We start from the raw sequence: 27647 nt of genomic DNA on the forward strand, positions 1-27647 counted from the left end.
AGTGATTAATTTGTAGGCCACAGTAATGTAGGTATATGTGACTGTTATTGTTGTTACAGTCTGGCAACCTCAAAAAACATCTAAAAAATATCCCAATAGAAAGAACTGAGCTGAGAGACACTAACAAAGTCATCAACGTGAACATGTAAGCATTCTTCCTCTTAAATGTTAAATTCTTATTTTTTTTAATAGCAGTGAAAAGTGAGAAACTGAGACCAATACAAATTAAACGTGTCATAGGCCTTCAGATATTTTTAGGAATGTGAGTCTATATGTATATGTAGTCTATAGTCTATATGTTCAGGGCATCTAAAATGTTGTTGAAATTTGAAAAATTAAGTGCACTCACTAAAGGTTCCTCTTTAAACATGCGGTTACCTCAATCTCTTAAATCAGGTGTGCCGACCTCTAATTTGAAAGCGAGAAGCGGAAGTGAGTCCTGTTACACAGTGCGCAGCTGGACGCTGGCGGTGAGGCACGAGCGGGAGAGTAGAAGGGGAGCTGGGCAGGTAAAGGTTGTGTGTGAGCGTTTGTCTGTCTGTGAATGAGGTGGAAGGGGGGGGACAGGAAGGGGCGACGGCGTGAAGAAGAGACCGAGAGGAGTGAGGAAAGGAGGACAAAGGACCCGACCGAGAGGAGGACGAGCTGGAAAGAAAGAAGGAGAAGAGGAAGAGGAGAGGATGTCTGAGAGGGTGGCTTCGTGTGGGAGCCTGTATGACAGCACCAACCTGCTGCTACAGTACTGCAACAACGGTGAGCCGCCGCTCGTCCCCCCCCCGTCACGCACAGCAGGAGAAAACAGTGAGATTTTCAATGGAGTTTGGCGTCAGTGTGTCGACTGTAGAAAACATTCAGCAGCTGCTTATCCGCTCGAAATGCGCAAATCAACCCGATTGGAAGCACCTCACGTGAATATCATTAAATCCACAGTTTGGTTTTACCACCTCAGGTGTTCTCACACTCCTTTTCCTTGTGTTTTAATATCACAAAAAGTGGAGTGAAGTGAATCAGCAGTAACACAGCACGTCCTCCCTTTTGAAAATGTTTAGTTGATATTTTAAAACGAAGGTGAACGCATCTCTCTTGAATGCGTCTGAACGGGACTTCCAGCCTGTTCGCTTACATGTTTGGTGGGTTTATTTTATTCAGTGCGGATGTTGTGAGTACAGAAGAAGAAAAGTGTCTCCTGTAACATCTCGTGTTTTCAGTCCTTTCCCGAGTTGAGGGCCTTTTCCTTTTCCTTTTGGTTCTAGTTGGGGTTAGAAAGAGAAATCAGCCCAGCTGGCTTCACCTTTTCATTAAGCCACCAGGTAACAATGAGTCCGTGTCATTTCCTGTTCATAAGATCCTCTCAGTTGGCTCGCCGCCTGTGGCACCAACATGTTTTTACAGTATTGTCCCCCTCTTTAACTTTTGATCGTGCTCCATTTTCTGGATTTGAATACCTGATACTCATTTCAACAGCCTTGTGTGTCTGTATCTGTCACATCCTGCTTCACAAATATAATGCAAATACTCTGCTGCTGCAGGCCAGATCGCACATGTGGTAACAATGGAGGCAGATGCCATTTTTCCAGAGGCTTACGTCAAGAGGGCCGTTAAACACACGTGAACTGATTTTGTCATCCGAGGGAGCCGTCCATGGATTGACACGCCGTCCCGGCAGTGGACTGGACTTCGCAGACAGCCATATTGAGCGGCAGGTGCAGAGACAGTGAGGGGTCACGGGGGTCTGATCAGATCCGGGGTGTTTGTTGTCTGTGATGCAGCTTGTGTCGCTCAAGCCGTTCGGTCCAGAGGATAAAGATTTCAGTCAACCCGTAAGACTAAAGCTCAGGGTTCTTCCCGGGGCAGTTCAGCCCCCGCTAAGTGGCACAATGAGGCAAAATAGAAATGTGAAGTGAATAATTTCAGCTGCCGGAGGAGCTGGTCCGGTGTGACAGCTGGTCCTGCCGTGAGGGATCGGCTGCTTAACCTGCGTGGTTTACAAACGGGTAGATTAATGTGGTTTCTGAACGTCACATGTGCTCTCTGGGACAGAAAGATTGAGACAACCTTCAGAAACAAAGATGTTTTATTGGCACATTTTTCCCCTGAGTTCACACTTTAGGACTAAACTAAGGTAAGAGGGGGAAATGAATGTCTGGGTCCTCACAAGTATAGGAGAACACAAAGCTTTGTGTTTGCTGACACTTACAGGTGTTGTACCGACGCCCAGAAGGAAGACTTGTTACTTTGCTTTCCGCTCTCCTCTGCTCAGAGGTCAGAGGTCAAACTGTCTGCAGCTCCTCATCAAAGATCCTTCAGCCTGGACTCAGCCGGCTCCTTATGACCAACTGCTGCTGGTGCTTAAAGACCTCAAACCGTGACCAGTTGCGACTGGGGCTGGAAGTCGGAACCGGCTCCAGTCGAGAACCGCGTTTCGGTCGGCTTGCCGCCAGCTCCAGCAGACTTTTATCTTTGATTGAGGAATGCGGCCCAGAATTAAGCCGTGGTTAAACAGTGATGCTTTTGGCACACCTGAGTCACACACCTGCTACAAAGGGATCGATAAACAAGCGGACTGAACGGCAGAATTGATGGTGGCTTTTGGATCAAAAAACTCACATGGTTTCCCATCTTTAATTACGATCCAACACATTTATGGTGACTGGTGCTCAGAACAGGCCCATGTGAACCTGAGGGAAGGGCTGATCGCGAGGTGTTTGGCTCTGCTGGGCTGCAGCAGGTGAGGCGCAGGTAAGAGAAGGCCGATGTGGTCTTGTCTGCCTCGTCAGATCGTCTGGATCTGCTGTTGATCTCAGCAGTGCAGCGTCTGTGTCGGTCCCTCTGCCATCTGTCCTCTCATGGTAACCAGAGATGGTCCACAGTGTGTCCAACAGATCCGCTTCCCCCCCTCGGCCACCTGGTCACACCTTGAGCCAAAGATGGTTTGCGTTCTGTCTTTATTGTTACACTGTGCTTGGGTGCAGGGTTGATCCTCTGTGTTGGTGCTTCTCTCATGCTGACAACTTTAATGGTTTTATCAAATCGATCCTGCTGATTTTGAGCTCCACCCATCTGCAGCTCCGAGCAGCGTAAAACAAACCCGTGAGGATTTGTTTATGCTCCTTCCTCAACAAGTAGCCTTAATCATCATCTCGTGAGCCTTTTTATTTTGTCTAATTGCCTCGAGAGCATCACGGAGGCGAATGAGCGATGATCAAAAACCAAGGCAGTGTGAAAGCACAGTAAGGTCCACTCTCCTCAGTCCTGTTGTCAGCAGGAGGTTTTACCAGCCAGCCGTGTTTCCAGCTTTCTCTGCACAGTTTTGTATTTCACTCTGATTGAATTTAGTCACCAGCAGGGCGTGGAGCTCACATTCAGAATTAAATTTGGACGAAGAGGATGGAATTTTTCTCGACGGCTCACTCTTGTCGTTTGAAGCTGTGTTTTGTGAGCCTGCTGGGTGAGAGTTGTGCGTTCAAGCACAGCAGTTCGGCAGGGCCACGTTCACAATGAGAGGGGTGCTGTAGATGTGTTGTGGGTGCGTGCTAGCAGTTCAGAGCACGAGACGAGCTGAGTGACGAAGTGCGGCGTTAGAGCGACACGAGCTGTCAGTCGCAGCTCATTGTGCTGCTGCACAGACCTGTGATTAGCCAACTCGTAGCTGACTGCGCTGTAGTGCTTCAGTCTCATGAAAACCTCCAAAATGTGAAGCTGTCAGCAGCAGAAGAGGAGCAAACAGCCTTCTTTCACGTCAGGTTTCTAAAGAGGATTTTAAAAGAGTGTCGAATCTGTTCGGCTTTTATTTAAAAACATGAAGGTTCACGTTTTGTTTAATATGGGGCTGTCAGTAATGAGTGACGGAGCTTCCATGTCAGAAAAGTGAAGCCGATGCCAAAGTGTCTAAAACCTGCATTCTTTCTAATAGCCAGCAGGGGGCGACTCCCTGGTTCCAATAGCAAAGTCTGATTGTATGTACGCTTATGAAAAAATTAACAGCTTCCCTCTTGATGTATGACCTCATTAAACAATTTCCTGATGAGTTTATGGTCTCAGACACTGGTTTCAAGTCTTCCTGTTGCAGAGCCACATGATGTTCATTCGAGTTGTGTGTGTGTGAGAGAGAGAGAGTAACTCAAAAGAAACTACCGTGGCTTTGCTTTGTGTAAGACGTCCCATAGGAGCCAGTGCAACAGCCTGGATCATGTATAGTCAATAGTTTCTGGACAGCACTGAGGATCTGCAGCACAGAGGAAGGAGCTTTCAGGTTTACATGTTTCTGTTTCTTTTGCTGACAAACAGAAAAATACACCACAACACCACAACACTTCTCCTTTTGAAGCGCAAAGATCAGGATTGTTGGTGTTTGCAGGTTTTCAAATTTTCATGTGAGAGAATATTTTGTGCCGTGACAGTTGGTCAGTTTTTACATTTTGTGTTTTACTTGTATACAGTTTTATATTAAGAGTCAGATGTGCTGTGTCACCTGTGTGTGTGTGTGTGTGTAAGTGTGTTTGTGTGATGGATCCTGTAGTCCGGCTCTGCAGCATCTCTTCCTGGTGGTGCCTGGCTGTACAGATGCTGATGCAGTGTGTGTGTGTGTGTGTGTGTGTGTGTGTGTGGCGGGCCCTGAGCCAGGCTCCGCCCCCTCTGTCTCTGTCCTCTCTGCCTATAGCTATCGAGACAGGAGGAGGAGGAGGGGATGAGAGGAGGAAGAGGGAGTGGTGAAGGAAGTGAGGCAGAGAGGAGGAAATGGAGGTGAAGGAAGGAGTGGTTCAGTGGGATAGGATGGGAGAGAGTGTGTGTGTGTGTGTGTGTGTGTGTGTAGAGGAGAGAGAGGGAGTGATCGAGCAGACGTGGAGGGGAGGGGAGGGAGTCTGAGTCCAGAGAGCCTCTGAGGGAGGAAGGGTGAAAGTGGACAACCTGAGTGAGTGTTTGCTCTGTGGACCGACACGCTGGCTGACTGACAGGAGGAGTAACCAGGCACCCGGCGTGGCACGATGGCAGGTAGGCGAGACGAGCTCCACCTTCATCATCACTTCACTGCACCATGAATATTTCAGCAGCCCTCGGTCGTCCCATTGCCCTGCACCGACCTCCCTTTGTCCATCTCACTGTCTCACACACACAAACAGCCCAGCCCCTCTGCATTTCATCATCTCCCCTACGGTCCTTCCTTTTACTCCCTTCCCTCCAACTCCTCATTGGCTTCTCCCTCCTCTCAATCCGTCCCATGCGTCCTCCTTCCTGTGGTTTTTTTTCTCTGATAGCAGCTGTGTGTTTCTGTCAGCTTCATGTAAACACTTTACAGCAGGGTCTCTGCTGGGATGGTGAAGGAAGTGAGCTTGCAACACAAGATGTGTGTGTGTGTGCTTATCTCGCCTCCTGAATATAAAATAGATGTGCTTCATGAGGAGAGTAATGGAATACCACTGAGGTGCAGCAGTTATTGTGGTGTGTGCATGTGTGGGATAATTCAAGGGCAAATTGGAAAGTAGAGGCCTCTGCAGTGTTTTTAAACAGGTGTCCTGACAGCGGAGGAGACGAAGGTGAACTCTGCTGACATCTCGCGCTTTTCCCTGCCGCTAAAGAACGAGACTCTGACGTCAGCACGTTACACGTAGACTGGTTTGTGTACTGACGTTCTGATGACGACTCTTGTCATCTTGACTTTTGTGGAGCCACAAGTAGCCGCTTGTCAATCACGAGGTAGCCACACCTTAAAGCACACATGGCTGCAATGTCCATTTTACTCCAAATGATTTACACAGTGAACATTGTGCTTTATTGAGGAACTAGTGACTGAGACCATAAACTCATCAGAGGACGTTGATACAGCTGGACCTGCGGACCATTAAAAAGGGTGCAGGCTGAAGCTCAGCTGAAGCTTGTGTGTGTGTGTGTGTGTGTGTGTGTGTGTGCTGAAGCTCAGTCTACCTGACCTCTCTGCGTCCCATCAGTGGTAAAAATCTGAGGAGCAAAGAAATAGTGAAGATTTCTCCTCATATTTTAGGCCAAGCGTGTAGTCCTCTGATAGCATCTGAGCGTCACACTCAGATTATCTCATGATGGAACTAATGGATGGTTGTAGTAGAGGTAACTGGCTCGTGATATACCGTATGTGTGCACTTTAATAAGAGTATAAAGATACTACAGTGTAGAACAATGAATATTATTTCAGGCAGTCTGTGGTTAATAAAATGGTCTCTTTCATCTGATCTCTGAAGCCGCCTCCGCCCTACAGAAGCCAAGCTGTGCCTTTATCTCGAGAGCACAAGTTAATTTTTTCGTTATCCCGAGATAAGGAGATAATCAGCTTTATCATGAGAAAACAAAAGGTTGTTTATTATTCTTCTAACTTAACGATGCTTATCAGAGATCAGGAGTGCCAGCATGCAAAGCTGGCGTCTCAACAGGTGCAGTAACTGGCTTAAGCTGACATTGTCAGCTCAAGGGGATCCCAGTGCTGATGGGCACATCAGTCAGGCTACAACACTTTCTGTCTCTCCTGTTTCAACTAACATCTTCGTCATTGCAGGAGAGGACTGGACTCGGCTGCAGCTTCACATGCGAGTGCACCTCAGTGATCCCTCCCAAAGTCATTTTCTCGAGATTTTCTTGAGACGACGAGATAAATCTAACCGTTCTCCTGAGAGAATAAGCTTTGTTACCTCAGATAACAAAACGGTCATCCCTCTAGAAGCTCTCTCTCTGCTCACAGCAGTTTGGATAAACATGATTATTGTCATGCCTTGTGAAACATGAATCATTCTTCTCCTTTCTCTGTCCCTTCCACTCCTCCCACCTACAATCTGTCCTCTCCTGCTTCAGTTAATCTTTGTTGCTCACTCGTTCAGTTTTCACTTTTTGCATCCTTTCCACACATTTTTTTTTCTGCTCTCGCGTGTTCTGTTTCAGATTGTATTTAAAAAGTAACGTAAAAAACAATTGCTTGATTACTCCCAGAGATGAGTCGGTTGGGTTATTATATTCAGGACGAGAATAGATTTTATTATGTTTTATTTGTGAAATAAAATCATTTTATATCCGTGCTTTTACCCAACAAAAGTCCATGGGACTTGAACTTAATTTACATTATCTGAGTTTTAATTTTCACGTGTCGTCGACCCTGACATTCAGCAGCTCTTTTGGGACACGCAAACCCTCCTTTTTTCTAATACAGATGAATCATTAATAACTAAAAAGCGCAAAGGGTGAACAGTTAAAGTGTTTTTTTTATCTTTCTTTTGTTAGCTGAAGAGCACGACCTCCACTTTAAGGTGACGAATCACACAATCGGCTGATTTGGGATGTCCAACAAAAGGATCCTGATAAGGTTTAGATAAACCAGTTTACTCCGCCTGCATCAGATAAATTAGCAGAGAGTTGGAGAAATTAATGAAACAGTGAGGAGGTTGTCTGACATGATGCTGCCGGTCCATCGGACAATCCTGCCATGCAAATCCCTCCTGAAGTCGACTTCTGCATGTAAATCTGAAGCTTGTGTTCCTGGTGGCCCTTTCCTGTCTCATTTGACTGCAAGATGTGATACAGTAACTGTAACTGTGCTCTCTGTGTCCCTCGGCTCAGCTTATAGTGCTGAACAGGTGCATGCTGGGAGTGTTGCTCTGGCCTGTGCTGAAGCTGCGCGACCTGTAAAAAGCATTTAAAGTTAATGTGTTCTGATCTCTGGATGATGTCCACATGATGAGTGGGACTTTTGTATTAACAGTAATGAGGATGTTGGATGTTTGTCTGAAACATATCTGCAGAGCTCGAGTAGAGCAAAACCTCTTTCTTGGTTGGTGTGTTGTTTAAAAGTATGTCTGTAACTTGAATGAAATCTGTGTTTGTGGAGCTGAGGTGGTTACAGCTGCAGAGAGAGCTGGCGCTGAACACTGAAGGATCAGGGTTTAGAATTTAGGACGAATGAAGAATCAAGATGTTCCAGAAACTTGTTTTTGACTCTGTCAGGTTGTAATCTGTTAATGTGGGCCACAGATTAATAATCCGCACTGGGCAGTTTGCCTATGATAATCTAGTTGGCCTTTGGCGCTGCAGTGGGAGGGTTAGGTTGGAAGAGAGTTTGAGATGAGAGGACTAAAGGGGGGAGGATGGAGGGACGTGAGGGGGCTGAAATCTACAGCAGCTCTTTCGCTCACGTGTTTCCTGTAACCAAAAATATAACAAATCATTAGCAGATTCTGCTGGTTGAAATGCAAACGTGGACGAGTGTGCTGAGTCTTTGCTCATTTTATTAAATGCTTTTAACAGGAGTTTGGAGCCATGCTGCCTCTGTGTTTAGCCATATGTATGTTAACATGCTGACGTTCACCCTCTTAGTCAGCCATGTTAGCGGAGTGGAGACGCTGTGGAGTCTTCCTGTAAATGTTTATGTTTAAAATCTGTCTTTCTCACAGAGTGACACACTGTTTTAAACAAACATGTTAAATGTATTTCCTTAACCATAAAACATCAACAGGTGGTTAGTGACTCCACTGGGCTCCTTTAAATCTTGATAAAGAGGACAAAGCTTTGTTTCCCTGTCAGTAACTGCGTCTCACTACCTGAACCTGGTCTTGTTTCCGTCCTCTTGCTCTCTGACTCACACTCGGGGTCTAAATTATTAAAACCAGTCCAGTTCCCTGCATGCCACCAGAGAAACCTGACAAAGCAGCAGTGGCAGCAGGAGCAGATAATCACAACACTCAGCTGAGGCAGCACTTTGTGTTCATGTCCAAATGAATGAGGCAGCAGCTCTCTTACGTTCCCTCTGATGCTCATCCACAGCTTCATCATCACATGGAGCCTCCGCTGCTGTTTCATTCACTACGATACACTTCCAGTTATCTTTGCACTTTTATCTGATTAAATGTAAGGGTTTGTTCTTTTTGTCTGTGTCATATGCACTCATCTCTTATATTACCATCTTATTTGTCTATAAATGTGGTTATTTACTTTAGTTAAATTTCACTTGCTTTTATTGCTTTACTTTTGCTCTTGAACTTCCATCTGTTTGTGTGTCGACTCGGTGCTGCTCCACAGAGCGTATGTGCACATTATTTTGAGTTTTACTCAATTTTTTAAATTCTGTAAATGGTTTCACTTTCGGCTCGAGCTTGAAAACTGCTTTAGAAATGAAATTATTAAAATATATGCTCAACCTCTACAGGATTTCGTTTAGTCCCGTCTTCTTCAGACGTCAGAATTGCCTGTCTGTGCTGTGCTGGATTGTGCACTGGCTCTAAGTTGTTGTGATGATGCACAGAGGTAACTCGTAGTCAGACCTCCTCGTGTCACCTGCCCATTGCGACCCTTCGCAAACTGCATTGTGAGCTTTAAGGTGCAGTCACTGAAATCTACATGAAGGCTACACTGTGCTCCTGTCCAGATGACACGGTGTCAGCCAGCAGTAACATGGACATGGAGGACCGGGTGTCCCACCTGGAGCAGAAGCTGCAGCTGCAGGAGGACGAGATCCAGCTACTGAAGTCGGCTCTGGCTGACGCCCTGCGCCGACTGGGCTACTGCGAGGAGCAGAGCCTGGGACTGCAGGCAGGAGGCGGCCGTGCTGCTGGGAGGAGACCGCTGGCCACCACTGCTTCAGCACCACCTACCAAAGGTAAGTGGGGTCCTCCATCCTTTCCTGGCTGGTTAGTCAGATCATCAGCCATCATGCGTCACCTGGTGTTTTGGTTTCTGTGAAGATAAATTGACTATGACATGACATGTCATTGTGATGGACAGTAAAATTTGAGCAACCATTCAATAACAACACGTCCCATGAGACCCTGGCGTGCTGTCAAACCCTCGTAGGAGATGTAGTTGTTCAGTACTGACAAAGTAAGTGTTGTTTGGTCTTTGTCAAAATGGGGAATTATTCACCGTACTGGTGCAGCTGCTGCCCTGTCACCACAGCTCCTTATGAGATTACACTGTCGTTTTACTTACCGCTGCTCCCTGGTGGAAATGAACCCCCACTTCTTATCCGTCACCTTTCAGTGCGTCAGCTCCTGCAGGCTCTTCCCTCCAGACCGCTCAGTAACGGCTACGTCCAACAGAAACGCCTCCTCTCCTCCCCTTCCTCTCCGAAGAAGGAGGTGCTACAGTCCATCAAGAGGTATACAAAACAAAGCACTGACACAAAGACCTCCTTCACTTAGATTTTTTTACTGTTGCACGTTAAAGTAAGGGCACAGTGCAAGAGGAACACAAGTTGAAGAATGTGAAGAAGACAAGTTTACTGAACACATATCCGTGCAAGGCAACATGACATGTGATGTACTTATTTTTATTTATTTACTTATTTGCAAGAAATGTGTCCTTTGTACGTCTGTTTTGTAGTCGTGTTTGCTAATGAAATGTGAATGACCAGTGACTTTTTTGCTGTCTTTCCAACAGCCTTTCACTTTGCTTCACACTTCATTTTTCTTATGTTTCTTATATTTTTCTTATTCTTAGAGAAATACACTGATTTGTAGGTGAAGGAGACCTGGTGTGTCAGAACAAACTGATGTTAGTTTTGCTTTCCTCCAGGAAGAGCATGTCCACAGAGCGCCTCACGCTGGTGAGGAGAGAGATGGGAGCGGAGAGTCGCAGTCGAACCACCTCCTCCAGCAGCTCCTCGGGGGGCAAAAGGTAACGGCCAGTGCACCACCTGATACCTGATATATTTTTATTACTGTGTGATGCCAGAAAAACGACATCAGTTGCATTTTAAACCAAAGCAGATGTAACAGAGAAAGCATGAAACTGGACCAGATGTTGACATGAAAACAAAATCCTGACTCCTTGACAGTTTGCCTCTAACAAGCTCCGGCAGCTTGTTTGTGTATCTTGGGTCAGCAGGGTTGGATCACTGGGTCGCTTCATACTGTTGTAATGAGCCGTCTTACCTCTCGGCTCTCTCTTCTGTCTGTCTGAAGACAGACGGACTCTGGGCACAGTCAGCACATTACGTACGTAAGTCAGACAGAGACACAAATTGTCTTTGGTCTTCATAGTGATTTTACATTTTAGGTTGTGTATATTCAAATAATTGATAAGTTAACTGCAACAGTCAGGTCAAAACAAGTAGATTTGGAGGTTTAAGTTTAGGCCACCAAAATATCATTTCAAAAGCTGCACTTTCACTTTAAGAATAAATTCACGTTATAGCAAACAGAAATCCACGTCTCTAGTGAGAAAGCAAATGTGACCCCATAGCACCAGATGTTTAAAACTAATGTAAGCTCTGCTGAAGCCAGGGCAGGTGACTTGTCTAGTGTTGATCATCTGCGTACTTATAAATTGAATAAAAACCAACAGAAGACAAGAGAAGCGACTGCTCCTGCTCCTCGGCCTAACCAGCATCTGCCTCTGATTGTGCTGAAGATATTTTGCATCTCCAGCCTTCAGTGTGGGAGCTGCTGCGGCTCTGACAACTGCTGGTTTAGACTTTCTGAAGTTTTAAAGTGTGAGAGTTATCACACAATGAATTCTGCACCACATCATCATTAATGTCGTCTGATGTGTCTCATCATCATCTGCGGCTGTTACACTTCCATGGTCAGCACTTCCTGTTTGCCTGCAGTGACTCTCGATGTCACCATGAATCACGCTTTGCAGCTAACGAGCTGTTGGTCTTTGCGATGCCACAGCTGTGAGTGCAGCAGACGGTGAAGTATCCCACGTCAATAAACGAGCTGGGAAGTTTGTCTTTGCTTTTTGTTCTTCCATCTGTCTGTCATTCATGCTCTGCTTTCTTACTATTAAATCCATTTTCTCTTCATTTTTCTTCATTTACACTTCCTTTCCTTTTGTTCCTCTTTTCCTTTCCGCCTCACCCTCTCCCTCCTGTCTTTCTGCTGATGGATCAAATTTCCAGCAGTTCTTGGTAAAAGGGGGGGTGGTTACCAGACAGAGGGGGTGGGTCTGCACAGTCAGGAAGTGCGTTCTGATTGGATGGTGGACCCTCCTCAGTGTGAGCTAAAAGTTTGCAGAGTGAAGGAGGAAGTCGGTGTGTTGCTGTGGCTGTCGGACAGGACAGGACTGCTCGCCTCTGACTGTTACTCTAACGGGAACCTTGCAGCCATGAAGAGATCTCCCAGGTAAACGGTCGTTTATGATCAGCAGTTACTGATTGACAGAGAGAGCAGGAGACTTTGAGCAGACAGGGTTTACTGATGGAGCTTTTTGAACGAGAAAGTTTTATGTTCTTATCGATTCATAGCACAGAAATGAAGTAAAAGTATGTGTTCAGTGAGGGGCAGAGAGCAGCTTCAGTCTTTGGATGACTAAAGCAGCAGTTTTGAAGAAGTCAGCTGGCTGATTTTCTTTAGGAATTCATGACTTTGTGTCACACCCAGCTAGTCCCTCATTGACTGTTTAGCCAATATTTAAATGGGCTGTGGGTTGCACAGGGAAACACAGTGTGGTTTTGGCCTGAAATAAAAACAAACATTCAGGTTTCATCATCTGAAGTTTTTGATTATTTTAAGTCTAAATAAAGTCAGTGAGTTGTTTGGGTCTGGCTGCACGGCGGCCTGAGGAAGTTGTGTGGTTTGCATGACAATCTCTGTTATCACGCAAACCGTTTGATGCAGTGTGTGAGTTTCCCCGTCTGCAGATCTTTGGATGGCTGCAGGGAGGGGCTGCAGCTTGGTGACATGAATACAATAGAAACAAGAGCCAGCCGTGTCTTAGAGCATGGATCAAATGGCAAGAGGCGGGCAAAACACCAAATTCTTACATTTGAGAAGAACAATTATAATTATGAATGAAAAGTGAGTTGGACTGTATTGTACTGTAATTGAATTCACAAGAGAGAAACTAAAATCTGACTTTAGTGAAGACTGAAATTAAGTATTTTCTAAATCTGATGTCTTTCCTCCCGACCCAAGAGGTCTCACATTACGTCACTCACATCACGTCACTCAGGGTCATTTGTAGATGTTTTTGTCTTCTGGCTTGTAATGATGGTGGAAACAAACAAACGTGTCACATTGCTGCCCCACACACACACATTCGCACACACACTCGAGATGAGTGAATGTGAAATGACAGGAGGCCAGTCACACTGTGCTCAGCAGTTCTGTCAGTTAACTGGTTGTTCTGTTCAATGTGATTGATTCTGGCAGCAGACGGAACACAAGCTCACAAGGAAATAAGTTAATAGCTGCCCCACTTCACCCACTGTAGTTTTATTTGCACACGTTTCCTTGCTTCTTGCACATTTGTAGCTTGATTAACATCAATTTTAAGGTTTTCCAAAGGGGTTCTAATTAATTTGTTAAACCTATGGAGCTGAGAATCGCCCGAAAAGACATTTTTCTGATGAGACCCTGCAGCTCTGTGCTGCTGTTGGTCTGATGTTACGATTCCTGATTCTGCTCAGCATGCAGAAGCACTGACCATTGATCGGACTGAGCATTGATCGGACTCCCTGCTTGAAATGCAACAAACATGTTCACTGTGTTGCTGATTGGAGCATTTTGCAGCACCAAACCACCAGATTTTGCCACAATAAACCAGTTTAACATGACTATGACTGCATAAATGTAAGGTCAAATCAAAGGTGACAGCCCTTCAAACCTAAGGTCCATCCATCCATGTCTTCATGATGAAACGGCTGCACCTCAGTCCTATTGAGATGCAAATTCTGATGAAGGAGGATCTGGAAAAAAACAATCCACACTGAATCAAATGTTCACACTCTCCTGTTAGTTCTCATTCTCTCCCTGGTTAATTTGTCTGACATGTCTGTCACTAGAGTCCAGTCTCTCAGTATATACTTTGTATGAGTTGAGTGAATACATGTTTGTGTCCATTAGCTGCAGTACTTCAGTCATAATGGACCAGGAAATGGACTTGACCACTCCCACAGTTCGGGGGGGGGGTCCGTCGGTCAGACCACAACATCTCTTTTTCTCTCTGCTTGCATTACTAATGAAAATACTGCAGTTTCTCTCTTCTGGATCAGCCTCCTCTTACTTCCTCTTACACTCTGAGGTGGCACTGGATTTTGAAGTTGATTAAACCTAAACATAAAAATTCAGCATTTAGTAATTGTTTGGCCTCTTTCTTTACCTCCAGTTTATTCAGAAGGTTGTAATTTTGGTCAAGTCTGACACATGAGTTTTTCCAGTTTAAAAGCCTGAAACAAGTTTTAAGAGCTACAGGACGGATTCATGTTGACATCTTTAAAGGAGCAGAGCACCTTAGTTAGTGTAGCTGTCTGTTGGTTGAGGCTCTTCTGATCTCCTGCCAAGCTTTCTCTGTGCCCATTAGTGTGGCTAAATATCTGCTGAGCCTTTCCAGACCACAATGAAGAAAAGTAATTTAGAGGTTAGAAACTTTTGGAGGGAGGCTTGAGAGTCGAGGGAATTTTAAGCGAGCTCCACAAAGCATCTTGATGGCGCTTTCACAGAACCCTGACATGATGATGCAGGATTTGTCAGGAATGAGTCCTAAAGGGTCTTGGATGCTCATCGGGTCCCCTCTTGTTCTTACAAGAACCCATTGTGTTTTTGGGAGTGCAGGCAGCCAGAAAATGTCAACAGTACACTCAGAGCTGCATGTTAATGAGCGCTCTGTTCCCTGTCCTGGAAACCTGCTGACTGGGACTGCAGCCTCATGGCTCTTAGTTATTTTCCCTGTCCAGCTGCCAGCTACCCAGCATGCCCGGCACTAATTACTGGTTCTGAATCCATCTTCTTCTCTCATTGGCCAGAACCAGGCCACACCTCATCTTCCTGGCACACCACGCACACGCACACACACACACACACACAGTGCAAGAGATAAACAGGCCTTTATGTGGTCGTTTTAAAGAGCCGACACCCTGCCTGGTTGCCTCCAGCAACGCAGACTCACAACAGACCACACCAGGCGACTGATCTGAAGACCTGAGACTTTAATCCACTTCAGATGCTTTGTGTTATGTTCAAACACAAGCATACGAGCTCTGATCTTTTCCAATTAAAAGCTGTTGTCTTTTCTTTTTTCCTCTGTTCTTTATTGATTTATGAAACGCATTGTGGCAAACCTGCTTGATGAAAGAAAAAAAACATTGCATGACCAGACAGGCTCAGAGAGACGTCCCAGTGCTGTCAGGCTCTTATCAAGAAACACCCTGTTAAACAAATATCAGGAGAAGCAGACACACGTGTGCTTCATCCTGGTCCTGGAAGCCGTCCCGCTGAGTTTTCTTGGTAACGAACTAAACTCACACCCACGTTCAGCCGTCAGGATGAAATCTGAGCTGAGGTGCTCGGAAATCATGTGCCGAAAGCAATTCCATCCTTGTAAAACACTTGTAAAGCCATTTTATATGAATATTTAAAATCGGGATTTGTTTACATCCATTTGTTCTGCACTCTTATTCACTTGGTCCACTTCTTTGTGCTTTCATCATCGCCACCGATCGATCGGTACAGTGGTGCAAAACTGGCAGCAAGAATGTGAAACGCGTCACTGCAGTGCTCACACGTATGAATGCGCACCCTAGTGTGCATGAGCAGAACATTCAGACAGCACTCCATGGCCCAGGGTGCCTTGTTGCACGTCTCCTCAGTTCCATCACTTCACTGTGTGTAGAACCCATATGGTTCAGTTTTTCCCTAAGGGAAGCATTTGCTTTCACAAATGCAGGAAAGTAAAACGTGCAGTTTCAGACTCTGACGCAGCAGAGAGAGAAGAGAGCCCTCAAGTTCCCTTATCTCATCGAGCCTTACTTTTGCTGCTGTTGCCATGGTGATATCCACCTGTCAGCTGAGGCAGCGCTTCAGCATCCTGACAGGTCAGGTTCAGTGGTCAGCATGCACTGAAGTGCTGAGCGGGCAGCTCTGATTGGTTGGCAGGCAGCTGATTCAGGATGAGGCAGCTACGGGTTTTGATTGATGTGGATTCCAAGTTATCCATCATTCATCTTTTCTGTGTGACCTTTGGTAACACCAGGTTAGCAGGTTTGGTGTCACCATCCATGTGCGAGCTCACGGATCACAGGACTCTTCTGTTCACTTTGTGTCTGCTGGCTCGATCAGTCACTTGTTCTCTTCATCAGCCTGTGTACACAGTCACATGAAAGAGTCGGTACTTTATTCATTTTCTCTATTCATCAAAGTGAAACAGCTGTGTCCTTAGCTTTGTGTCTTTCCTGGTAACGTGTGTGTGTGTGTGTGTGTGTGTGTGTGTGTGTGTGTGAGTGAGTGAGTGAGTGTCGAGGCATTAACTTTCTGTAGGAGTCAAACCTGAGCTGTGAGCTCCTCTTGACTCCTCCAGTCTTCCCACTACCTCTTCATTATGTATGAACCATCTCAAACTGTACAGACTACACACAGGCTTTATTTTCTGACAGGAGGAGGAGGAAATATATTTAGAAATCTCAACAGAGATAATAAAAATTATACAATTTTGTTTTAGCACAGGAACTACTGGAGACAAGTGAAGTTTCATTTAAGGAGTTGAATTTGAATCACAATATCACAACGCAGTCGCCTGCTTTGCTGAGATGGGAATGCAGTCGTCCATATTAACCTCACAGAAAACAAAATGGCGAAATGCAGGCCTTTAGACAAACTAACACGTATCAGAAATGTGATCTCAATTTTTCTGAAGCCTGAACAAATGGCCTCTAATTATTACACTCTAAATCATTTTTACAGCAGTTTAAGAAGTTCCACATTCCACTTAATATTTAATACGTACATGAAAAACAGTATTTCCAAGCACTGAATCTGCCGTCTTGTTTTTGCTGACTCTGTGCTCTGCAGCTCCTCCACAGACATCTCTGTTGTCCAGTTAATGTGAAACAATGTGGGATGCACAACAAGAAAAATAAATAATTCAGGATCTTTAAAGAATGGCTGGTGGTGTACACTCATTTTTTCTTTAACGATTGTAATTTAATGATGATAAATTTTCTTTCCTCTGTTTCAGCAAATCCAAAGAATGTACCCTCAATGCAGGTAAGAGGAAGTTTTATTTTACGGTATTGATGCTTTATATTTATATTTATTTAAGTCTTTTGTGTCTTGCCCTCATTTTCCTGTCATGGTTTAATTCACCATAAGGAGGATGAGGAGCCTCTGATGTATGAAACTTAATTAGCCTCTTGAAGGATTTTGTTCCTGTCATTCTGAACCATTAAATGTGTTTCACTGGAAATATTGAACAACTGTTGGAATAAATATAGAGCTGGTTTCTAAGGGAAATGATCTGTTTTTGCTGGAAAGTGTTCAGAAGGAGGAGCTGAAAAGCCACCAAAAATGAGGCTGAGTTTGTAATTTCTACAGCGTCCATATTGATTAAAGGTTACTGAGGGATTGGCTTTGCAGACCCGTGTTCCTTCTGTGTTTGGATCAGTGGTTTGGACTGTCTGATCATCACAGCTAACGGAGATCTTCTGTCGTTCTTCTGCTCGGTTCCGCTGGGGAATGCTAACCAGCAATTTTGCAGGAAAAAAACCCTGCAAATGTCAGAAATCAAAGGAAAAGTAACCAATCAAGTTCAAGATGACACCGTGTCCCTTTGACTGCAGTCAGTGAAGTCAGTGTGAACAATTCACTGTCACGACTGGCGTCAGGAAGGCTCTTTCTTTTTTTTGTTCTTTTTTTTTTTTTAATCTCAAAACCTGACATGACGCTTCAGGACGAGATCAAAAAAGATGTCAGCTCTGTGATGTGTGTCTGTGTTTAAAAGAGCATTCATCAGCTCTCACGATCTGTTTTTTTTGAAAAGAGACGTGTACCATCATCTTCTCATGCTGCGTCTCCTTCTCGTCTCGTCTGCTGCTTGAATTCTTGCTTCTCTGTTCCTGTCTCATCTCCCTCCCTCCAGAGGACGGCTATGTGAGGATGTTCCTCCGAGGTCGTCCTGTCACCATGCACATCCCTGATCAGCAGAGGGAGAGCTACAGCCTCGACCACAAGGTGGCGCTGCCTGACCGCAAGCTTAAGCTGCAGTGGGTGTATCCTTCAGGCTGGCAGCTGGGAAAAAGCTGCTGATCTGTGCTGAGCTTTTCTAACCGAGGTGTGCCTCACGTCCCCCCTTGTCCTGTGTCCTCCACAGGGAGAGACATGAGACAAAGACACTGCCTGTGTCGGTCTGTACTCCATAACTCAATCATTATAAAGTGAGTCACACCTTAACACAGAGGCATGACACCCATATTTTTAGACTGAGTGCGATTTACACTTTGCAGGGATTTCTGTGCATGTGTGTGGTGTTGTTTTGCTATATTTGTGTGGTCCGCTAACTTTGTGGGGACCAAAATGCCGAATCACATAAGGTTAATCATTAAATTTTATGGTGAAGACTTTGGGTTAAGATTAGGATTAGGGAAACACTGGCTGTGCTCAGAGTCTCCAGAAAATGAATGGAAGTCAGTGCAATCAGTGGTGGAAACAATATATACAATAAAGGCAAAAGAAATGTGGTTCAAGTTGTAGCCCACAGCTAACTCACTGACCCCGTAGCCACTTTATACATCCTGTTTACATCCCCCAAAGCCCCAAAATTATGGGAACTGTAGTCCCAAGTAGATAAACAGTCCCCTGGAATAGTTGAACAGAAAAACTAAATTACTGCCAGACTCCATTAACTGAACACAGTTATTAGGTAGTGAGTGTTAAATGTAAACTTCAGGTCATACATGCTTTCTTTTCTCCATCATGTGTGCACATCGCCTGATGTGATCACCTGAAGAGCTTTGTAAACCTTCTGATCGGGGACATGCAGCTCTGAACTCCGAGCCTCAGCGTGATGTCTGAAAGAAGAATATGAGAAGTTTCCTCTCGATGGTCGTGTCCAGCTTCGCCCGTCTTGTTTCCCTAACTTGCATGTTGACCAGGTATGGCTACCGCGGCCGTGACTGCCGCTCCAACCTCTACCTGCTGCCCACAGGTGAGATCGTCTACTTCAATGCCTCGGTGGTGGTGCTGTACAACACCGAGGAACAGCAGCAGAGACACTACCTGGGCCACAACGACGATGTCAAATGGTGAGGAAACGGCAGAACCTGCATGTGCTGTGTGTGCAGTACGCTTGTAGAACTGTAGACACAGAAGACGCAGCTGAAACATTTAAATTCTTCATTATTTAATGATCAGTATTTCACACCTGGTCTGTTTATCACAAGCTCCTCCACAAAGTCCAAACCCTAGACAAAGACCGAAGAGACTAAAGTCTTCTCAGTCTTTTCAGCTTCTTGCAGCTGTCTGTGTTTAACGTTAAAGTGATTTTTGGTTTACTTAATGAGCGCTAGCTGACATCCTGAATGAGCTGAGCCTCCAGGATGTAAACAAAGTGAATGCACCCGAGTCATGCTGGGAAAGCTACTCATCACCACAGGGAAACAATCATGTTCTCTTCTCCCACGGCGTCACATCGAGGTCTTCCTGCCATAAAAAGAGTCCTGCGTTAGCTGCTGTAGTTTTCATGTTGTTTCTCTATTTTAGAAACACAAAACAGTTTGTATTGCAATAATTATTGTAAATAAAATTTGTAAATAATCACCAACTTTGGCAGACGGCAAATGAGGTCTGTTGTGGAGACCGCAGCAGGTAAAGTCCTGAAAACATCTCCCTTTGTGACAGCACTGAGCGCTTACATTTTCAAAGTGATACCTGACGTTGTGTTTGAATCTGAAGTCGAGTCCGCAGCCTGACACTTGTCTGTGATTTTTCCACCGTGTTTCCCTAAAAGCCAGACGCTGTGTGTGTGAAACAACTAATAACTCCTATTTTCTCCTCTTAGCCTGAGTGTGCATCCTGACATGGTTACCATAGCAACGGGGCAAGTGGCCGGAAACTCTAAAGATGGAAAGGTAAAAGTGAAAACCACGCGCACATCTTCACACACTTACATACTCCTTTTAAGTTTTTGATTTAGTGCTACAGTATGACAGTTTGCTTTAAAGCAGGTATTAAAAACATTAATGGGAAAAACCGCTAATAATATGAAATAAAAACCATGATATTTGAATACTAATGATTAGAAATAGTGAGAAAACGATTGTTTGTTTAATTCTTTAATCAGTTTTTCTTTGTGTCTAACCAGACTTTTTTTCTTTTCTGTGTGTGTGATGTAACACGCTGTGTTTTTGTCTGATTTCATGTCTGTCTGTGGCCTTTGTGTCCAGCTGCTCGCTCCTCATGTTCGTATCTGGGACTCTGTGAGCCTCAACACGCTCCACGTGATCGGGATGGGCGTGTTCGACCGAGCCGTCACCTGTGTGGCTTTCTCCAAGTCGGTGAGCAGCTTCACAGCTCAGCCACAGCTCAGACTGTACTGTCTTTTTGCTTGGTGAAGGTCTGACTCTGTGCTTTTCTGTCAGAACGGTGGCACCTTCCTCTGCGCTGTGGACGATGCCAACGATCACATCCTGTCGGTCTGGAACTGGCAGAAGGAGAAACAATTGGCTGACGTCAAGGTGCCCTGAACCTCTGACCATCTGATCACATTTATACAGCATGGAAACAGTATGGATTACTGGCACGGACCAAAGGACTGCAATGTTATAAATTCTTCCATCGTCATCCTCTTCTCTCTCTGCAGTGCTCCAACGACTCTGTACTGGCTGCTGTGTTTCATCCCATGGATGCCAACCTGATTGTCACCTGTGGAAAATCTCACATCAACTTCTGGACCATGGAGGGCAACACTCTCACCAAGAGACAGGGTCTGTTTGAGGTACAGTCCTGATAACAACTGCTTCAGAAATGTATCACAGCACCCTCCTGCGTCCAGCCAGCCTGTGGTGAAAGCACACTCTGTCTGTCCTTCTCTCTCTAGAAACACGAGAAGCCAAAGTATGTGTTGTGTGTGGCATTTGCCGAGAATGGAGACGCCATCACAGGCGACTCCAGTGGAAACATCTACGTCTGGGCTAAAGGTAAACCGTCGGTCTGCTGAAAGACTGGCTGCTGACTGAAGTATGAAAATGTTAGTGTAAGAGTATGATTGGATGTTTGTAAGCAACTTGTAACAATAAGATAAAATTACGCCAACTTGACATTTATGAACCATTACTAAGAATTAATTAAATGTTATGCTAAATTATCTTAGCATGGCGGTTTTATTTTTGGAGGGCATTCATTCCATCATAATTTTGAAGCTCATGTGGAAAAATGCTCTCGAGCAGTTTCAATGCACCCAGTCATCCAAAAGACTGAAGATGTAAAAGGTTTAGAGACGGGATGTCCTCCATTTGTGTCCTAAACGACAGGCGGTAACCGCATCAGCCAGCAGGTGTCAGGGGCCCACGAGGGCGGGATTTTCTCCGTTTGTGTCCTGAAGGACGGCACCCTGGTGTCTGGAGGAGGGAAGGACCGCAAGGTGGTGCTGTGGGGCCACGACTACAGAAAACAGGCTGAGATGGAGGTGAGACAGACGAAGCGTCCTGTGGACATGAAATGTGACATTTGATCTGTTGTCATTTAGTTTTGTAAGTCTGAACAACTTTGTGGGCCTGATCTGATTTTCTTTGAGCTCTGTTTTCAAAGTGTGTGCGGGATGCTCCCCCTCAGTGTGTGCTCTGTGTGTGTGTGTGTGTGTCCATGTCCAGGTGGGTGAGTCGTTTGGTCCGGTACGGGCTCTGGCTGAAGGTAAACCCGGAGAGCTCTTCATAGGAACCACCAAGAACGCCATCATCAGAGCCTCCTTCCCTGATACTTTAACTCCTATTGTGCAGGTACACACACACACACACACACACACACACACACACACACTCACACACACGAAAGTCTCTGGTAAATTAAATTAGATGTTTGTTTCAGGGTCACACAGATGAGCTGTGGGGTTTGGACATCCATCCCTCCATGGAGCAGTTCGTCACCTGCTCCCAGGACAGACATGTTCACCTCTGGGACACCAACTCCCATCAGCCCCTCTGGAGCAAGACCATCGAGGTGACGGGTCTTAAAGTGCTGGCCTGACAGCTCTAAAATCTAGCTTTTTATTTTATGAAGATTTGACACTTCTGTCTCTAATAATACGAGCCAAAAGTTAAACACACTGATTTATCGTCTTCCCTGCGCCCTCCTGCGCTCCAGGATCCAGGGAGGTCTGCCGGCTTCCATCCCAGCGGGGCTGTTCTGGCCGTGGGGACCATGACTGGAAGGTCTGCGTCACAGTCATAATCCAGAAACCATTTCTTAAAGCAATAACCATGTAAAGCCATAGGCTGTATAAGATGGATTACTGAAGCTTGAGTTAATGTTATGAGGTAACAGGTTTCTCTTTGAGGTGGTCTGATAAAACTGGATAAATTAAAAAATTATAAATAGAAATCATAAATTGACGTGTGTGTGTGTGTGTGTGTGTGTGTGTGTGTGTGTGTGTGCTGCAGGTGGTTAGTGCTGGACACTGACACCCGGGATCTTGTTTCTATGCACACAGACGGCAACGAGATCATTTCCAACGTCAAGTACTCTCCAGGTAAAACATCACCTGTTCACATCACTGACCCAGCACAGCACATACGCTGGCAGAACGTCACACACTGTATTAACTCTGAGCTCCCTGTGCCTTCAGACGGTAACTTCCTGGCCGTCGCTTCCCATGACAACTTTGTTTACATCTATGCCGTGACGGAGGGCGGCCGAAAGTACAGCCGTGTGGGGAAATGCACTGTAAGTACACATCCTCAAATAACCCCAGCTTTCACAATTCATATCTCAATTTCTCCGAAAGCTTTTAAAACGTGTTTATTTAAACTTTGAAGGGGCCACTTTTGGGCCACTTTGGAGGCCTCTTTGTGTCCTGTATTACATAACTGAAGTTTAAAGGTGAATAACTTTATCGTTGTTAATTGTTTATTGTTAAACTCGAGCAACACAGTTCAAGTGCTGAAATAAAAGTTTCCTTCCTGAATTATATAAATAACAAGAAAACAGTTTGATCCGAGCTAAAACATGCTGCCTGAGAAATTTTGGTGAAGCAACATAAACTCATCCCTCCTTCCCAGGGCCACTCCAGCTTCGTCACCCATCTGGACTGGTCCACCGACAGCCAGTACCTCGTCACCAACTCAGGAGACTACGAGATCCTCTTCTGTAGGTCCCCCCTCTCATCTCTGTTCACATAAACTCGTAGCTTGCCATTTAATTTTACTGTCAGCACAGGAATTTCAGCAAAAATATGTAAACATGTTAAAGTGACACTTCGACTTGGTGAATGACGCACGATGAAACTTTTCCCTCAGGGGAGGCATCCAGTGGTAAACACGTGACCAACATGGACACAATGCGCAACCTGGAGTGGGCCACTTCCACTTGTACTCTGGGATTCAACACCTTTGGTATGCTGATAAAAGTATTTTATCTGTTTGTTGTTTGATCTTTTCAAAGATGTTGCCCGCCAGAGTTTGCAAAGAATGTCATTTGTGCAGTATGGAAGTACAGAGTCGTAGTAAACTGCGTGTCCCTGAATGCATCCTCATTTCATTACCTGCACACTGAAGGCATCTAGCTGCTAGATGTCGGCGTACCACACACAACACCTCCATGTTATTCAGCCATTTACAGCAGTGACTCTCTAGCCAAGCAAGCAAAACGTCCACAGGAACTAAAGCTGACACAGAGTGGAGGTGAGTTAATGAGAAGACGGGAAAGCCAATACGTGTTTGTGCTCAATGGAGTCGGTGACTTCTTTGTGACGAGGCTGAATTATAACAATGTAGTTTTATATGCTGTGCATGTGAGGGTGAGAACAAAAACAGAAAGCTGCCAGTGGGCATCTTTGCACTGAGCAAAGACGCCCACTGGCAGCTTTCTAAGCAGCACTTTTAACTCCCTGATATTTTGTAACGTGCAACAGTCCAGCTCTCTCCTGATGAAGCATCCGCCCACAGCGTGTCGGTTATGTTGATCTAACCACTGCTCGCCACTCCGACGCAGCCCGACTCAGAACATGAAGTGAATGTGAATGTTTGACTGGTTTCTCGCCCTCGCAGGAATTTGGCCAGATGGAGCAGACGGCACAGACATCAACGCCGTGTGCAGGTCACATGACGGATCCCTGCTGGCCTCCGCCGATGACTTTGGCAAAGTGCACTTGTTCTCCTTCCCCTGCTCTCAACCAAGGGTCAGTCGTGTTCGCTCTGTTACCCGCAGCACCTCAGCATCAGCGTCTCTGGGTTTGCATGCACATATGTAGGACCTGGAGCTGTCCAACTGTCCGTCCCTCAGCTCTGCGCAGACGTTGACCTTTCACACTTCCAGAGCTGAGCAGCCACACTGTTTTTCTCTGCCAGCATCGCCATTAATCATTAATGAACACTGTGAGACACAATGGAAGCTCAGCAGAAATAACAAAATACTCTCAAGGCTTTCATTGTGGGATCGCCACCAGGTCCATTACGTGCACAGTTTCCACCAGGTGTTTATTTTGAGCTTCCAAACACGTTTAGGCTTTTAAGCTTTTTTTTTTTTAACAAGTTCAAATATTCAGTCAAAGCCGTTAATGGCAGAGCTGTAAACTTAATTGTCCGGTTAGACAAGCTGGCTGCCATTAGGAGCTGTAAATATTTACAACATTTTGATGCTGTTTTAAACTCTCATAGCGTGAAACTCCTTTTAGACACATTTTGTGATTAAACCCAGCAGCAAGTTGGAGTTGCAGTTGCTGATGCAGAAGTTGACATTGCACATTGAATTTCTCCTGAGAACCTGTCAGTGTCAGATGGTTTATGATTACCGTCAGTGTCGCACAGACTTGCAAAGTTTCTCTTTACATAAATCTGAAGGGTTACTATTATATTTCAGCTGCACAGTTTCAAATTAATCTGAGAAATGAATGTCACTTCATATGTGCAACCACATCATTTTATGTTCTCACAGTACAAAAATATTTGGACGCAGTTACAAGTTGTGTTCCACTAACTGAAATGATATAAAGGATATTAACAGCAGTGACAATAAACGGTTTCCTGAAGTCGACCTCGTATGTAAGCTACAGCAGCTTTCCAGCTGTTGTTGTAGCATCTAAATAGTTCATTACTTTATTATGTTTCACCTCGTCCCTCTGCTCACCTTCGCAGGCTCCCAGCCATGAGTACGGTGGCCACAGCAGTCACGTGACCAACGTTGCCTTCCTGCACGACGACAGTCACCTGATCTCTACCGGCGGGAAAGACACGAGCATCCTGCAGTGGGTGGTTGTCTAGGCAACGCTATCCGTCCACATCTCTAATCCCCACAGTCGGGACCAGCATCCTCTCTGACCCCTGTCACCTTCTCACTGTTCTATCCTCCTGCCACCAGGGGGCAGTATCTCCTCTGTGCCTACTGGAAATGAAAAAGACACACACACACACACACACACACACACACACACAACTTGACCGACCCTCAGATGTCACACCAGATGAGGTGAATGAGTATCCTTGTGATAAATGGAATATTATTTAGTGTCCTGCTGTTTGTAGTAGAATGTAGAGAAAACAGGAAATGAATCCTAACTGTTCCTGAAACACCAGCCCAGCTGGAAGCTGCTGGTGGAGACCACACAGTAAAGCTGTGGTTTTGGCATTAGTACTTACTGTGCCTGAACGGTGTTCATCTCAACCCACTTTAATGGGATTTCCACCTATACTTAAGGGACAAGTGTGTTTGTGAGTTTTAGCTCCTTAATTACAAATCATGTATACTTTACAGTTTAGTTGACCCTTTCTGAATGCATGTTTCACAAATATGGTAAAAGGTTATATTTTAGGGTTTAATTTGGGGGAATTTTCCTAGCATTCTATGCAGCTATTGGTTTCCATTAAATTAAAGTATGAAAATCAGTTGACAGACTCTTCACTGTAATTGATCACTCAACTAAGATGTCTTCTTATAGATTTTCATATCATACTGAATGCATGGAAACCAATGGCTTTTTGAAATGAAAGACAAAACACACTCCTCTAAAGCTGCAGCTTGCTCTGCAAAAGAAATGGTGATCTGATGTAAAGTGTACATTTTTTGGAATAACAGGGTTAAAATTAGAATCGTAAATTCTGTGTTCTTGAAGCCCAAAATCAGAAACATTAACGTGTGACGAATTTGTATTCGATGCAGTAAAACAGAAGGTAACCTCACCAAGGTGTCGATATTCTGAAAGTCCGTGTTCCCGCCCACTAGCTTGCATTCTTAGGAAAGAGTGATGAATGTTTGGGAGAATTAATGTGGCATGTGGAGAGATTGTACTAACATATCTAAAATGGGTGGTATTACCCTTTAACGCAACTGTAACCCCATTGCCTTGTTATCTGTTTCGTCCCTTTAGTTCTTCATTTTGATTGTTGTTGGAGATTGTAAAAGGTACAAAGTGGCTGTTCGCCCCCTCCCCTCTGGGCTAGTGTGTTTCTGATTGTACTACTACTACTACTACTACTACTACTGAATAGGCACTAGATGGCGCTACAGCGCAAGAGAATGAGCATGGCTGAGGCAGCCCTCCTCCTGTAGATGCTGTTAATGTCGCAAAGGTCTATAAAGTAAATATATGTATTATGCAGTATATCCGAGTGGCTGTGTTAATTTAATATTTAACTGTAACAACGATGGATGTTATATTATTCTTGTGGCACTTTTAGTGATTGACAGAAGGGTAACGTAGGCTGCTGTGCTGTGGAAGTGAGCTTGAGCTGTGCTTCGCCTTCTGTTTTATTAATAAAGTTTTTACCCAAGTAGTGCTCAGTGGAGACTCATTTTCTTCCTGTAAGTTGGCAGGAGAAGAGAAGCCTCAAGAGACGATCCTGGAAAAGTAAGGTTTAAATAAAATGAGGTACAAATCCTGATTTATTTTTATGTCTTGTGTACATCTAATCCTTAACACAGATGAAACTGAATTATTATTAAAGGAAATACTTTGGTTGTGAACTAGAGGCCTAAACAGCCGGCGTTTATGACGAGCTGGGGGGGTGGGGGCCGGATGTTGTGGTGACGTTTCTGTGATCTATTGACAGTCAATAAGCGTGTGATGGTTGGAGTCAATTCACGGTCAGACTTTCATTTGGCCACTCGGACGGATGCACGACAAACAAGCTGGCTGAGTGGCCTGCGGCTGGAGGCTGCAGCCGTGAAGATCCCAGGTGTGACGCCTCCCTCCTGTACATACATTCTGAAGTCACACAGCGACAAATCTACAGGAAGTCAGAGAGAGCATGGGTAAAATTGGGTAAAATTGATGAATAAATCATCTTTCGTAACAGTTGGACAGGCCAAACATTGCGTGTAAATTGTTTTGCTTCCATTTAAATAATTTTCCTTTGTCGGCATATTTTATTGTCTATGTCGTTTGTGCTCCTGCACATCTCTTGGACAGATCATTTTTTGCATGTAAAGCACTTCCTGTTGTCTTTTGTCTTCGAGGTGGATTTGTTCAATACTTACCTCATTATTTTCTGATCTTTACACACTGCAAATAATTATTCTGTAATGAGACTACAGAGACATCATCTGAACAAAATCCACAAAGATAATGACTTGAACATGCTGTACTCTCTGACCTTCTGTAGAAGAGGCAGACATCAGCAGAAACATCTTCACTTGCAGAAGCCATGTGGACCAGAATGCATTGCAGCTCTCAGTGTTGCAAAGCAGGATGATGACCAGCTACGACTGAGCTCAAAGACAAAGAGGAAGACCTCAGTGTTTATCCCGTGTTGAGCAGCAGCGAGCAGAGTCGGGTCATGT

General features: G+C 44.9%; 1 protein-coding gene across 3 annotated transcripts; it reads left to right on the forward strand.

Annotated features, from left to right (window-relative positions):
* The first annotated feature begins 396 nt into the window (after positions 1 to 396).
* Positions 397 to 26641, forward strand: eml2 (EMAP like 2). Of its 3 annotated transcripts, none has more exons than XM_046389893.1 (22): positions 397 to 509; positions 9377 to 9607; positions 9988 to 10105; positions 10522 to 10623; positions 16903 to 16931; positions 17803 to 17932; positions 18815 to 18964; positions 19720 to 19789; positions 20105 to 20215; positions 20300 to 20395; positions 20521 to 20655; positions 20758 to 20857; positions 21191 to 21345; positions 21530 to 21655; positions 21744 to 21875; positions 22020 to 22087; positions 22316 to 22404; positions 22501 to 22598; positions 22934 to 23021; positions 23171 to 23266; positions 23921 to 24051; positions 25007 to 26641. In XM_046389893.1, exons 2-22 carry the CDS (start codon positions 9403 to 9405, stop codon positions 25130 to 25132), a joined length of 2355 nt encoding a protein of 784 aa, XP_046245849.1. In that variant the 5' UTR covers positions 397 to 509; positions 9377 to 9402; the 3' UTR covers positions 25133 to 26641. The 3 variants fall into 3 exon arrangements, with proteins under 3 accessions (XP_046245849.1, XP_046245848.1, XP_046245850.1); XM_046389892.1 differs by lacking the exon at positions 397 to 509 and adding an exon at positions 516 to 753; XM_046389894.1 differs by lacking the exons at positions 397 to 509; positions 9377 to 9607; positions 9988 to 10105; positions 10522 to 10623 and adding an exon at positions 11945 to 12074.
* Positions 26642 to 27647: the final 1006 nt, after the last annotated feature.

This window comes from Scatophagus argus, chromosome 5 (assembly GCF_020382885.2).
Source record: "Scatophagus argus isolate fScaArg1 chromosome 5, fScaArg1.pri, whole genome shotgun sequence".
NCBI lineage: Eukaryota > Metazoa > Chordata > Actinopteri > Scatophagidae > Scatophagus > Scatophagus argus.